At 38.5% G+C, this 15,859-nt stretch overlaps 1 protein-coding gene across 6 annotated transcripts in view; it reads left to right on the forward strand.

Annotated features, from left to right (window-relative positions):
• The window catches only part of MCTP2 (multiple C2 and transmembrane domain containing 2), a 237,150-nt gene that overhangs the window by 136,325 nt on the left and 84,966 nt on the right, over positions 1-15,859 (forward strand). For all 6 annotated transcript variants that reach the window (XM_080808083.1, XM_080808085.1, XM_080808086.1 and 3 more), the window contains 2 exons: positions 829-931; positions 3,310-3,412. In XM_080808083.1, coding sequence (XP_080664209.1) covers positions 829-931; positions 3,310-3,412 — 206 coding nt within the window. The remainder of the gene's footprint in view (positions 1-828; positions 932-3,309; positions 3,413-15,859) is intronic.

Genomic DNA, 15,859 nt, shown 5'->3' on the forward strand with positions numbered 1-15,859 from the left:
CTCTTTTTTTTTTTTTTTTTAAAGATAAAAACGTTGGACTTGCTTTGTGGAATTCTACTTTTGCATGTTTATGAGCAGCAAAAATGTAGCATCATCTGTATTCTCATAATGTATTTGAATATATCAGATCATATGTGTTTGTGGCCACTCCCCCCACAGGGCGGTTTTAGCTCCTAAGTAGCTGTGTTTATGGTTTTCCTCTCTTCTCTCTGGACCTTGCAGAAGCCTCTGGGTTACCATAGGCTTCCAGCACAGCTGAGCACTTTCCTATGTTGACTCAAGGAGAACTTAAGCAGGAAACGGACGGGAGCTTCTGTATTAAAACAATGCAAAACTCAGGGCACCTGGGTGGCTCAGTTGGTTGGGCGGCTGCCAGGTCATGATCCTGGAGTCTCAGGATTGAGTCCCGCATTGGGCTCGGGAAGTCTGCCCCTCCTGCTGACCTCTCTCCTCTCCTGCTCTCTCTCAAATAAATAAATAAATCTTAAAACAACACAAACCTCAACTCTTTCATGTGTGAGACTGACAGTTGCTTTTATGCAACCTGTTGTGGTCACTGGCTCTCAAGGCTGCATCTGGGTTGTGTATCCATCCCTGCCCATTAAGTATGCTACAGTTCCCGAACTAACAGGTTCTCTCCGTTTCCTGAATTCCCTCACAAGCGTCGCTGGAAAGAGACACTCGCTTTTGCTCTTTCAGCAAGCACAGTTTTATTGATATAAACCTGCCTGGATTTTACTCGCTTGGCCTCTGCTACTTCTGAGATTCATTTGTCTCTGATCAGGGAACTGCCTTTGCCTTGACCAATGTCCTGTGTTCTCTTTCCAGGAAAGAGTGATCCTTTTTGCTTGTTGGAGTTAGGCAATGACCGACTTCAGACACACACCATCTACAAAAACCTCAACCCCGAGTGGAACAAAGTTTTTACCTTGTAAGTGCTTTCTTAAGCCTCCAGAATATCAAGGAGTGTTTTTTAACTTAGAGATCAATTATCCTTGATATGTGTGGGGCAGACTGGGGCTCTTAAGTGGAACTTTCTATCCATTTTTATGTGCAAAGAATGAATTTTATTGTTTTTTTCCTTCTGAAAACCTTTTATCCTTTCATTTTATAGAGTATAGTGTTAATAATAGAAGAGGCCATTTGGAACCGCAAGGGCTAGGGTTATAGGAGGCATTTGTAAAGTAGATCTTTCAGTAACTCAATTAATCTGTGAGTAGATGGACGCTTCCATTTATCCAGACTAATTCGTTCCTGGGTTAAAGAAAATTACAAATGAAGACCTGCCTTAAATTCAGGTTTATATGTTATAGCATTATTGTAATATCTAAAGGCTTGTATTATGGCAGAGTCTTTTGGAAAATATAGATTATCTGTGATTCCTCAAAGAGTCCCAAAGTGTCTTTGTATTCCAGCTTGTCTGAAAGACCAGCTCCCCAGCCCCCCCCCACCCCCCCCCGCAGAGAAACCATGTCCAGTCTTTCAAACTCAGGCATTTAGAAAGCTAGATCTCTTTCCTAGTGTGCTTTAGACTCTGAGGTACCTGGCCATCAAGGGGAGGCACCTGTTGATTTGGGTCAAATGGTGGTTCACTGCCCTCACAACACTGAAGAAATGCCGTGCTTGTAACTGAATGAATATATTTTGAATGGAGAGTTGATGATTCCCAAATAGAAAGCTCCCAAGGATCGAAATTGAATCAGTCATCAAAAACCTCCCAACAAACAAAAGTCCAATACCATGTGGTTCCACAGGTAAATTCTACCAAACACTTAAAGAAGAGTTAATACATATTCTTCTCAAACTTTTCCAAAAAAGTGGAAGAGGGAGGAAAACTCCCAAGTTCATTCTTTGAGGCCAGCAGTACCCTGAGACCAAACCTAGATCCCCACAAAGAAAGAGAACTATAAAGCCAGTACCTCTGATGAACATAGATGCAGATATCCTCAATAAGGTATTAGCGAATGGAATCCAACAATACATTAAAAAGCAAACAAACAAACATTCACCACAATCAAGTGGGGTTTATTCTCAAGATGCAAGTATGGTTCAATATTTGCAAATCAAGCAATGTGATACATCACATCACTAAGAGGATAAAAAACATGATCATTTCAATAGATGCAGAAAAGACATTTGACAAAATGTAACATCCATTCATAGAGGGAGCATACTTCAACATAATTAAGACCTTATATGAAAAACCCACAGCTAGCATCATAGTCAGTGGGAAAAATGAGAGCTTTTCCCTCAAGGACAGGAAAAAGACAAGGATGTCCACTTTCACCACTTTTATTCACGATAGCACTGGAAGTCTTAGCCACAGCAATCAGACAAGAAAAAGAAATACAAGGCATCCAAATTAGGAAGAAGTAAAGCTTTCATTATTTGCAGATGACATAATATAGAAAACACTAAAGACTCCACCAAAAGGGTGCTAGGACTGATAAAAGAATTTGTTAAGGTTGTGGAATACAAAATCATTATACAGAAATCTGTTGCATTTCTATGCACTAATAGTGAAGCAGCAGAAAGAAAAAAATAATAAAACCATCTCATTTATAATTATACCAAGATAATAAAATATCTAGGAACAAACTTAACCAAAGAGGTGAAAGACCTATACTCTGAAAACTCAAAGACTGATGAGAGAAAGTTCCCAAGATCTATGAGAAGTGGATTAACTCGCCTGAGCAGGTTTGCAAACTGCCATATGAAAGAGTTTCTTGTTTGCTCAAAACACTGCCGACATCCATGGCTCCATTACTCGTTATAGGTGATGTTTGGTTTGTGGTCCACATAAAAAAAAAGTTTCTAAATATGCATGGGATTTTTAATATTTTGTGTTTCAACAATGGAAAGCTTTCTATGGATCTCAGCAAATAGTGATTTTGATCACCTTCTCCCCCCACCAAAGGGAATTCTTCATTAATTTATTTTTTCATTAATTTAATGTAAAGAAAATCTTATTGCCTATTTGAAATCACTGGCCTTTTACCCTCCTCATTATGTCTCTTTTTCTTTATCCTCCTGTTTCTTTAATAGTCCTACCCTTGAGTGCATGTATACATGGAAAATGTCATAGTAAAAAAAGTTGACTTTTTTTTCATATGGATGTCTGAATCTTCTATGATGGAAGGTTTGGGAATACAGTTCAGTTTGATTTAATTTTTGGAATTTAATTAAATGGTAGTTTTATACTCTAAGGACGTACAGGCTTAATTAGTGAAACCGTGTTTTCAGATCTTCATGGAACAGACTCCACTTGTGTATTTTTGTATATAATACATGGTACATTTCTTGTTTCAGTCCTGTTAAAGATATCCATGATGTTTTGGAAGTGACAGTCTTTGATGAAGATGGAGATAAACCTCCTGATTTTCTTGGAAAAGTTGCCATTCCCTTGCTGTCCGTAAGTTACTGTAATTAATACCCAGTTCGTAAGTCATTTTATAGTTGACAAGTTTCTATGATCTAGAATTATTCTGTCTTTGTCAGTCTGGGGAAAAGATCCTCCTAGCTATAGCAGGAAACAACTATTTTATTCCTTAACGTTTTCCAGTTTTTTCAGTAGTTTCAGATATAAAGTAACAATCATGAAGTTGAATATTGGTTTAACCAACAAGAACATTTTGACTAGTCTTTCAGGGGGGTTTCTGTTTGGTTTCAAGGAATATAGATCTATAACTGATTTTCCATTTGTTAATGAAAAACATACACATGTCCCTTTATTACCTCCTTACTACCCATTTCTTCAAAGATTAATTCCTGGTAACTGCAAAGTTTTTCCTAGCTTTGCTGAAGACCGTTCTCTCAAAAGTTCTATTTGTCTTTATAGTAGTAGGATTTGCTTTCAACCTCAAAAAATGCTTTCTGGAAGAGAGCAGAGAGCTTCTCTTGGAAAAAGAGTGCCATTTCAGTTGTCTAGTTAAAAGATAACATACTAGAGTAAGCTAAGAGCTGAATGAAATAATACCCTATGATATCACATGAGAAAGTACCACATGATACCTTTACATGGGCAAAGGAGGGAAGCTGGGATCTGAATTCACCTATTAATGGGACATTAATGTTTGTACCAAATGTACTCTTCCAGAAGAGAGAATTTCAGTTTTCCACTCAACAATTAATGTTTCAATGTAGAGATGTCATGTCTTATCAGTCAACAAGGCTTTATTTACTTCTTCCCAAAGACTTATTTCTCCAAAGCTATTAGTACATTTTTGTAGCAGGAGAGTCTGTGCTCTAACCACGAGATTAGACTAGCTCGTGAGCTACATGATGCTTACAGTGGGGGAAGCACTACATCTCTCAGTATCTCTATGGGGTTTGATCGCCTGGTTAATTTCTCCCCAAGTTCTCTTATCCCGACTGTTCCTCTAAGAGAAGGGGTGGGGCAGCTTCTCCCTTGTTAGTTTGGCTCCTGCCAAATGCTCAGAGCCATCAGCAGCAGACCACACCGACTTTCCAGGAGGAGACGGCAATTTGGGATCTCTCTCTCTCTCTCCTTTTTTTTGGCTGCAGCTTTGTCAGTTATTCCTGAATTAATACATGTAACAAGAGCATGGAATACAATTTTAGAGAGGTCTAAAGGGAAGACCCTCCTTTACAATTCAGTTTCTTCTTTTCCTCAAATTCTTTTGGATGGGACAGAGACATTTCTCCTCTTGATTTTTAAAAAAAATATTTATTTTTGAGAGAAAGAAAGAGAGTGTGTGTGTGGTGGGGGACAGAGGGAGAGAGAGAGAGAGGAAAATCTCAAGCAGACTCCTTACTGAGTGTGGAGTCCCATGTGGGGATCGATCTGAAGCCCCCGAGGTTATGACCTGAGCCAAAATCATGAGTCTGATGCTTAACCAACTGAGCCACCAGGTGCCCCTGTCCTCTTGTTTTTAATAGATAAATATGTAGTAACATATTTTATTCCTTGCTGGGTGAACACCGCTTGGTGTCATTTTAAACCTCCCTCTGTTTTACGTATAGAAGTTTTGTGTAATTAGTTTTCTATAATACCAACAAATTAACCCACTTACTTCCCTCCCTTCTTCCCTTATGATGTACAATGTCTCAATGCTGTTGAGTTAGATCTAAGAAATTACCTCTGGCTAAATCAGGTATAGGGTTTCTCAGCCTTACCATGGTTGACATTTTTGTGTGGATCGTGCTTTGTTGTGGGGGGCACTGTCCTGTGCTCTGTGGGATGTTCAGCAGATCCCTGACTTCTACCCGTTAGATGTCAGGAGGACCCATCCACCCATCACTGTAGTGACAGTCAAAGATGTCTGCAGACCTTGCCAATGTTCCGAGGAGGGGCAAAATCACTCCTGGTGGAGAACCACTGACCTAAGTTAATGCCGTTTTCACATTATATCTTTAAAGATGCAGGGTAGAAGATTCTATGAAAAACTTCATTTAAATGCAAAGAGCCCCCGAACCCCTTAACTTTATTCTGGTTGCTGATAAGGTGCCCACGATCTATACATTCATTTGTTTGAGGAGTATTTCTTGAGTGTCTGCTTTATGCCAGGCATTGCTCATCGTTTTGGAGTTAGTTTAGTTAGTTTAGTTTTAGTTTAGCTCTAACAGTGACAGCAGTGAAGTTATCTTCTCTCTCAGAACTTATCTTTTGGTTGTAGGAGTCAGTAGACAGAACAAACAAAGACACCCACAAAAAGCAAGACAGCATGTTAGATGGTGAAAGGTACCCTGTAGAAAGCAAAGCTCCAAGATTATGTCCGGGGAAGGGGTGCACTTCTCCGTGGGCTGGCCAGGAAGGACCTCGCTCCAGGGGGCATTTGAATGAGAACTTAAGGAGGTGAGAAAGAAAACCCTGTGGCTCTCTGGGGAAACTATTCCAGGCAGGACGGCTTCCAAGTTCCAAGGCTCTAAGGCAGTGCCCTGAATGTCTAGTCCCAGACATATTGGTGTGGACAGTGTGGATGGAATGGAGTCTCCTGGGGGGACAATCACGAATGCGGGATAAGAAAGGACACAGGGACGAAGTGTCACGGGAAAGCGGTAAGACGCTGCCAGTCTGAACGTTTGAAGGACTTTGGCTGGCTCTTAGTGTTGTGGGGAGCCACAGGAAGTGTCAAGGCAGGGAGTGCTTGCTTTGGTCTATGCTCTCTGTTTCTAACATGAAAGGGCTGTGGCACACAGAGAAATAAATCCAGCTCTGACCGTTCTCTACCACGTAAAGCCTAAAGGCAGTGTGGCCTGAGCCACATTCTCATGAGGGGCTCGGGGGGCCCCTCTACCTAAAGTGCAGTTAGAAGTATGATAGGAAAAATGCCATAACCCTCAGTATCTGTAAGAGGCAGGTTTTCAGTTGTTCATTAGTTCACCGATCATTCCGTTTTCGAGTAATTCCAACTCGTGATTTAGAGAGTATGTTTTCACATTTATTTAGATCTTTTTTTTTTTTTTTTGGTCTTTATTTAATATCTTGCATCACGCTTCACTAACCAGCCCTAGGTGAAGCATGTATCATATGTGAAATCATTAATTTTCTGAAAACCTTATTCGGCATGCTTTAGTATTGTGGCTGTTCACAAAAGAGGGAGCTGAGATGCACGAGGATCCTGGCGCTGGGACGCAGTAGAGGCTGGAAGTGGGCAGTTTCATGTCCAAGCTGGGCACCTTAAGCGGATGCTTTCCTGCCACGGTGAGCCCCTGTTCAATAGATATGAGACCAAAAGGAAGAACCAAGATGTTCTTCATGCAACCACTGGTCTCAATGCAATAGAGTGTGGACAGGTAGGACACAGAGTTGAAGACTTCCAAATCTTGGGTGATGCCTGTGGAATGAACACAGAAGACCAAAATGCTTTTTTTTCTCAATCGAAGTACAGTTGACATAGAATATCACCTAGGTGGACAATACAGGGGTGCAACAAGTCTGCGTTATGTTGTGCTGACACATGTAGCTACCACCTGTTACCAGATGGCACGGTTACGGTACCATTGACTGTAATCCCTATGCTGTACCTTACATTCCCATGACTTAACTCCTTCTGTAACCGGAAGCGATGCCCTCCCACTCCCTCCATCCATTTGGCCCATCCCTCACTTCCCTCCCCTGTAGCATCCACCAGTTTGTTCTCTGGGCTTATGCAAGATCAGAAATATCAAGTGTTACATAAAAGGAAAAAGAAAACATAGAGCAGGAGGAACAGATTTAATTTTAGGAGGACTTGAGGAAGTGGGGAGTTTGAGCCGGCCTAGAAGGGGACCTGGTGTTGTTCATGACTGGTGGGTGGAGGTAAAGAAAGAAGGCTATTCCAAGCAGAGGGTAGAGGAGGCGTGGAGAAGCAGGGGGTAAGAGAAAGGCCACCTTCTGGAAGCGAAGAGGGGCTTTCGTTGCCTGGTGCTCCGGGTGAGCAGAGAGAATGGAGAGGGAGGACGGAGGGCTACTCAAGAAGGGTTGAGGGAGGCTGGGGCTTATTCTATTAGCAAAGAGAACCTGAAGGCTTTTAGCCTGGGGATGGAGCTCTCAGAGCTGTTGACTAGGAAAAGTTTTGGCTTCAGTATGAAGCAAGTTACAGAGGGAGGGAGACTTTTCCTGGAGGGATTGGCTGAAACTCCAGAAATAAGCATCAAAGAGAGAACTCTTATATTTCACGTTTAGGAGACGGTCTGATTTCTCTGCTTTTTTAATATGAGAGAGAATTATAAAAATGGAATAACCAGTGCTTCTCTGTTGCCTTTATAGGATATGAAATAGTATTCAATAATGCCTCCTTTTCTATTTAAAAACAAAAATTGTATTTCTTGGAGAAGAGTATGAATTTCTTTTTTGCAAGAATACATTTTCTTCAAGTCACAAACTAAAACTTGATTTACACTTTCAGAGAAAATGCAAACTACATTTCAAAATGTCTAAGTATAAAGTATTGAATGTACTTTAACTTTTAATCTGTCTCAAAATGATAATGTGCTAAGTGCATTTCAGTCTGTTAAATGAAAAGCCTGATCTGAATTCACTGTGTCTTTTAAAGCAGGGTGAATGTGCTGGCTGACGATTGGCTCATTTAAAATCCATGTTGTAAAATCAGTATATCTGTTAATGCAGTGAATTGTTCAAAGCATTTACATATGCTCAGATAATACAGCATTGTAAGAATCCAGGCCACTGGGTCATCCTTCCATGTATTTCATTTCTGTCCAAGTTTTTTAATAAAATAGTGGGTTTTTAAAACGTTATATAGAGGGGGCACATCAGTGGCTCAGTTGGTTATATGTCTGGCTCTTGGTTTCGGCTCAGATCATGATCCTGGGGTCCTAAGATCGAGTCCAATATTGGGCTCTCTGCTCAGTGGGGAGTCTACTTCTTCCTCTCTCCCTGCCTGCTTGTGCTCTTTCTCTCTCTCTCTTTCTCTCTCTACTCTCTCTCAAATAAACAAAATCTTTAAAAAACAAGGGCTATATAGATATGTAAAACTTGTCACTCATGATTAAAAACAATAGAAAATTACAACTGGCCTGTATTATCATCTGAAGACTTCTAATTTTTGCCCATTTTCACATAACTCCAAATATCTTCTAATCAATAACATAGTAAGGGTGCATTGGAAAACAGTAAACATATTTTAGAGTTTTAAGATATTTACATAAACACTACCTCTGAAATATTATCCGATTCCCTTATATTTATTTAAACACATCTATTCTCAGTTAAGGAGCCTAATTTTTTGTCCTGGAAATCAATCTGGGTTCTTTTCCTCCAGGACGTTTCTTTTTAGGCAGACATATGTTTATCATCTCAGAAATTACAGAATGGCCCCACGTAGGAAGACTTTGAAAATCAGCTTTCTGTAAAATAGGGAAAGCAATCTATTAATTGTGATTTCCTAATACCTAGGAAAAAATTGTCTTTTTTGATGACTTTGAATCAAAAGGAGGTCCTACTTTTTTTTTTTTTTAGGTCCTACCTTTTTTTTTTTTTTTTAAGATTTTATTTATTTATTTGATAGAGATCACAAGTAGGCAGAGAGGCAGGCAGAGAGAGAAGGGGAAGCAGGCTCCCTGCTGAGCAGAGAGCCCGATGTGGGGCTCAATCCCAGGACCCTGAGATCGTGACCTGAACTGAAGGCAGAGGCTTTAACCCACTGAGCCACCCAGGTGTCCTGAGGTCCTACCTTTTTTTTTTTTTTTTTTCAAATAATAATTGTAACATATAGTTACAGAACACTTTATTTTATTTTTTTAGTTTATTTATTTGACAAAGATCAGAAGTAGGCAGAGAGGCAGACAGAGAGAGAGGGGGAAGTAGGTTCCCCGCTGAGCAGAGAGCCCGATGCGGGGCTCGATCCCAGGACCCTGGGATCATGACCTGAGCCGAAAGCAGAGGCTTTAACCCACTGAGCCACCCAGGTGCCCCGAGGTCCTACCTTTTGATTCAAGTTTGAGACCTCCTGCGCAAGCCAGGCCAAGGGCAGGTGAGTTCCTGATCAGAAGCACAGGCTTCGTACAGCCCTTCGCGTCCTCTGTGAATCCACGTGCAGAGGAACAGCTTCACTTAATTAATTTTATGGGACAAATTTTCTGTAATGGCTTGTACCAAATAAATGTCCATACACATCTTCATTTGCATTTTCAATTAAGTGTTTGCCCCGTTTCACCTGTGATAGGTTTTGAATATTGTAATGGACACATTTTCACGATCATATTTTTTTAAAAGTTCGTGCTGAAATTTTGGCCATTAGAACAAATTATGTTTGTATTTTATTTTAATATTTATGGATGGATAGCCACCTAAAAACGTTAAAATGGCTAAAACATAAACATTCGACTCTCTTCCCTGCCTAATCCTGCTCTAATATGTCCTTTGAAATAAAGGAAAAAAAGATAAAATGAGGCAAATTCATCCATGGGCCTGGAGACTAGGAAAGGGTGCCTTTCACATGCTGGAATTACCGTGAACCATATGTAGCATATAAGGTGGATGGATTTGGTCAGGATGGACAGGCTAAGGGAGAAGGAATGCCGCATGGATTTCCTCTGATGTCTTGGCACAAGAAGGTAGCAAGTATAAATCTGAGCAAATGCTGAATGGGTTAAACTTTTCTATTAAATGGAAAAACCTCTTACATGGAGTAAAAGAATAAAATCTAGCTGCTGCTGCTTCGAGGTGCCTCAAATGTGGTAAAACAGAAATGGATGGGCAAAAGTATTAGTCCTACATGTAAGTGGGAAGTCAGAAGCATACAGAGGAGGTTATTTCGAAAAACGATTTCATTACCAATAAACTTAGAGCAGACATGAATCTTTATGTGAATAGTGTCCCATAGACGTGTATATATGCATTAAAAATATTTGAAATACAAGAGAGACGCCAGGGTGGCTCAGTCGTTAAGCATCAGCCTTCAGCTCAGGTCATGAACCCAAGGTCCTGGGATCGAGTCCTGCATCGGGCTCTCTGCACAGCAGGAAGCCTGCTTCTTCCTCTGCCTGCTGCTCCCCCTGCTTGTGCTCTCTCTTCCTCCCTCTCTCTCTGATAAATAAATAAATCTTCAAAAAATTTGAAATACAAGAAAAGATTATCAGCTTAGAAACACAAAACCATCATATTATCTTTGCAGATTAAAAAAAATCAGAAACAAAAAAATAAAGCTGTCAAGTGGAGTTTCTTAAAGGCCCAATTGTTTGAAAGTCCAAATTCCATGAAGTCGTTGCTGAAAGTTAAAGTTCATGCACACCATCCCACAGCTACTAAATTTCTGGGGATGAGACCCTGGAATGTTCTTTTTTTCAGCAAGCTGTCAGATGAAGTTTTGGCCTACTAAAGCAGCGACTCTCAAATTTTAGAGAATAAACAGTAAGTTTGATCTAATGTAGTATATGTACACATACATAAATATATAGAATATTCTATTCAGATACCTATGGGCTTCAGTTTTGATCATGTCGAGGGCTCACAAATGCCTCAGAAGATCCCCAAAAGGCAGAAACTATATTGTGATCACAATTTATATTGTGTTGATAAATATTAATATAAATTAGTAACAAAAAAGAAACAAGTATCAAAACAGTTGGTGAAAGAAAAAAGTCTCAGGTAGCTAATGGAGATACCAAAACTACAGTTAACAGACTTTTTAGAAATTAGCAGTGAAATACTATCATACAAACTATGGATAAGGGCCAGAAGTATTATTCAGAGGAAATCCTTACTTTGAATGCTTTTATAATTAAACACCAAAGGCTGAAAATTAATTAAACATCACAACAAAAGATACACTAAGTAAAACTAGGAAAGCTAGAAAGGAATTTATGAAGATTTAAAAAAGAACAAAATTGTAGGTAATACGTGAACTATATATCTGATAAACCCAAGTATTCGTTTCTCTAAAATCTGGTGAAGTGGAGAGGCCAGTTACAAGGCTAATGAAAAAAAGAAAAGCATTTATTATGAAGAATAAGGAAATAAGAAATATGGGGATCATTATGAAAATCATAACTAAATTTTACTGAAGAATATGGAAGAAAACTTCAATAGGGATATAACTTGAGGGGATGTGGGTGTTACTGAGACTTAAGACCTCCCCAGGTTACTATAAATACAATAAAGCTCCCCATTTGGAAAAACTAATGTGTAAAAATAGCAAGAAAAATTATGTTTAAAATACAATTAGAGGGGCGCCTGGGTGGCTCAGTGGGTTAAGCCTCTGCCTTCGGCTCAGGTCATGATCCCAGGGTCGTGGGATCGAGCCCCGCATCGGGCTCTCTGCTCAGCGGGGAGCCTGCTTCCTCCTCTCTCTCTGCCTGCCTCTCTGCCTACTTGTGATCTCTGTCTGTCAAATAAATAAATAAAATCTTTAAAAAAATGACAATTAGAGAAACATGAATATCAGGTACTGAATGCATTCTGTAGTGAAATAATTATAGAAATATCAGGAAAAAAATCATCAAGTAATTTCACCCTTTTCTCCCTGCATGCTCTCCTCCAAATAAGAAAATAGCAGGTTCAAATTGTTTAATGAGCAAGTTTTATAAAACCTTAAGGGCCCAGGCAATTCTTACATTACTGAAATGGATTAAGGACATCAAAGAAAACAGAAAATTTGTGAATTTATTGTGAGACTAGAAGAATTCTGATATTAAAAAAAAACACAGATTTTAAAAAAAGGAAATCATGTACCTTTCATGGAAGACCATGAAAGCACATTAAGAAATGTAATTGTGTAATTTATATTATTAATACATTAAGGGAGGAAAAAAACTTGGCAATGTCAGTAAAGTGAAAGGGGCACTTGATAAAATTTAACATCCTTTCCTGATTATGAAAAAAGTAGTCTAATAAATTAGTGATTGGTGAATACTGCAATGATCTATCAAAATCATCACAAATCTCAGACTTACTGTTGAACAATTAGAGAGATTTCAAATTTAATGAAGTTCTATGTTTACATATTAAAATAAGCTTTTGTATCAGACCCAGCCAATGTAAAATTATAAGAAATATATTTTATGTTAATTACAGTAACAATATGTGTTATATATTATTAATATATCATTTATTATAAGAAATTATATTTTAATGAAAATAACATTAGGTATCTGATGTCAGCTATCATCTATATATAAATATAAAGGAAATTAATAAACAGCATCTTGAAATAGAAAAAGGTCAGTGAGGTGTAAACAAGATCAAAATTTAGGAAAAAAAAAAAAATCAGTGGCCTTACCCAGTAGGAAAACATTCAAAACACTTAAAGCATTAAAGAATCTAACATCAGGAAACAAGAACAACTATAATGCTTAAGACCTATGTGAGGACAGTTCTAGAACTGTACAAAAAGACATGAAAAAAAGACGATGGAAAAGGATAAGCGAAGTGGTCACTGTGTAAGGGGTTCTGGGCAAGTCAGTTGCTTAGTCATCAGGGAAAAATGCATCATTGTGTTACATCGAACACAGTCACAATTTTGCCATGAATTAAAGGTCAAACACTGGGAACAAACTCAAGTGATGGTAGACCTTATATAAGCAACATGAAAAACAGGAATGATAAAGGAAAAAAAAAATCTGAAGATGGCAACACGGTGAAAACAGAAATTGCCGTTGTAAATTAAAACACAAGGTCAAAAATACGTGCAGTGTAGAAACCGATGGATAATATCACTAACATAGAAGGTTTTTGTTTTTTAATCTGTAAGGAAGAGACAAATCAATCTAACAGAAAAGTTAATTCAAACAGATGGAAATCCAACGAGCTAATAAATGTATGAATGGCTCCTGCTTACTCAGTAGTGATCATGGTCCTTAAAAGTGCAGAGGATGGAGCCAGACCACCTGGGTGGCCCCCAGTGTTGTCTCCTAATTGGCTGTGTGATTATTGACAAGTTACTTAGCCTCTCTGTCTCTTTCTTCCTTGTTGGAATGAAGATAACGATAATGTCTGCCTTAGAGGCGGTGGTAAGGATTTGAATGGTTTGAGGACTGTGAAGTGAGTACAGTAGCACACAGTGCCGACTTACAATGTAATTTGTCATCTTCATCATCCTTGTGGTAATAACGTAAATGGTCAAATTAGTTGAAGCAGTTGGATTAACAAATATGGTAAACATTTTTCTTTACCAGTGATGATGAACGAAGGACCCACTCCAATGTTGTTGGAGGGAACGTGACTTGGTACAAGTCTTGTTAGAAGGTGCTTTGATAAAATGGATTAAAATTTAATCTACACGTATCTCTGAGCATTTATATGCTAGGTGTCTGTTTTAGAGAGGCAGCTGAGCCTGGGAGAGATACAGTAGTTACTCAAGGCCACACAGATGCTAAATGCCAGAAATGGGAATTGAATCTAAGTCTGGCTTCCCAGTCCTACCATGGCCCACAGTTAATAAACATACGAAAGACAATGTTCAGTCTCATTAGTTGGAGGAAAAAAAAAAACACATATTAAAACAACCTGAGGCCATTTTCTTCCTATGAAATTGCTGTATATTAAATAAAATGCCTGCAGTTGGCAAAGTTGCAAGGAAATGGATAGGCTTATTCATTGAGCCTAGGAGTAGAAATTAATATCACATTTTAGGAGAGCTTACTGGCAATACTTGGCCCAAACCACAAGAATGGGTATATCCTGTGACTCAACCTTTCCACCTCTAAGAATTTATTTTGGGGGATGCATCGTGGACACACAGTTAGTTATGTATAAAATGAACACAGTGTTTATGGTTAAAAATTGAAGGATTGGTTAAGTTAATTATATAATCTAAATAAGATGAAGAACTATTCTATATTATGTACCAGAATTGGTTATTGCATTGGGGAATGTTTCCTCTGTCTTTTTTTTTTTTTTTAAATCTAAAAGGCAAGTGATTAAAAAGTATATAAATTAATATGACTAAAAGATTTTATTTAACCAGCAATTTCTGCTTGTTACTACTGTTCCTTACTGCTTTTTGCTGATTATTTCATGGCAACCTCTGAGATACATATCATTTTATTATTCACATTTTACAAACTAGGAAACTGACGAACCGGAGGGAGTTATGTACATTGTCCAAAGTTTTTCAGCCCATCTGAGGCAGAGTCAGAATTTAAACTCAGTTCATCTGCCTCTGGAGTCCCTAATTTTATCCAGTACACTCTAATCCTGTTTTCACAAGATAAGCAAATACAAATGTACATTAAAAACTAGAGATTCATGTTTACTTGTTTAAAAAAATGTAACATTATAAAAACTATATTCTTAAACATTTTTTATAAATTTTACACAATTCTTATAATTATATATATTACTTTCGTAAAATAGCTTATATTTTAGAGAGAGGAGGTGATAAATGCTGAGGACACCAGTGTTTTCTGCCATTTCCAAGGTTCAGAGCTAGGTTTTGGTTGGAATGGATGGCCTCAACAAGGAGGAGGGATAGAGTATACGTGGAGAGGGTCTGGGCTAATGAATTCAATACCATCGCCACTGACTGGTGGTTGACTTTATGTCCAGGCAAATGATAACCTTGTGGGCTTTGTAATTTCCCATGCTGTTTGCAACTCGTGCCGTTGGAAGCAGGCCTGCTTCCAAGTAGGGATATGAATGTGAATCCCTTCCAAGTAAAGAGTATTTATTTTCCTCTTACCCAGTCTCATGTCTGTCCTCTTCACATTTTATTGGAGAGTCATTTTGTATGTGCATCATCTGGGACCAACGGTTGTATCGTGATGTTGTCACGTTCAAGTATTTACCCCTTTGCATGGAAAGAAAAGTGTCTGATGAGCGGCATGCTTGTTTATACCCAAATGTCCTCCACTTTTTCACGTGAGGGTCGAGCTGGGGGTATCAGTAGGACACTTTAGTTTGGTTTTGCTCCTAAATATGTATCTTCCCTCCCTAAACCAATATTCATGCATATTGATTCTGATGAACTTTTCTATTGCATCAGTTGGTAATTGGTCATAAGGAAATTTATAGCAAAGCATAATAATAATTCTTTAAAGAGAGCTCGAGATGAGGAAACAGTTTTGTTCCCTGTTCCACATAACCAACTTCTGTTATACGCAGATTTAAAAAAATCCTGTCTTCTAAAAAATGAATGTAGTATCTTTTTGATTAAAAAATTATTTTATTCACTCAACTTTTAAAAAGTTAATCATATTTATGATGCTAGAGTATATTTAAGAAGATTTAAAATTCCTTTAAGTAGAAAAAGAAATTGAATAGTTTAAAGATGATTTCAGGTCAGATTAAAATCTAAACCAGACTGTCTTCTCTGTAGCTTGTCTTCTGACTCCAGAATCCTGAATCATTACTCAGGAACAGACTTCCTGTACTCTTGCATTCGCGGGCTCATTTACCCAGGAATTAACTGTTAGCACGCGCTTTCTAAAAGCTTTCTGGTAGATACATTGTTCATGA

Source organism: Martes martes (assembly GCF_963455335.1).
Source record: "Martes martes genome assembly, chromosome: 7".
In the NCBI taxonomy this organism is placed as follows: domain Eukaryota; kingdom Metazoa; phylum Chordata; class Mammalia; order Carnivora; family Mustelidae; genus Martes; species Martes martes.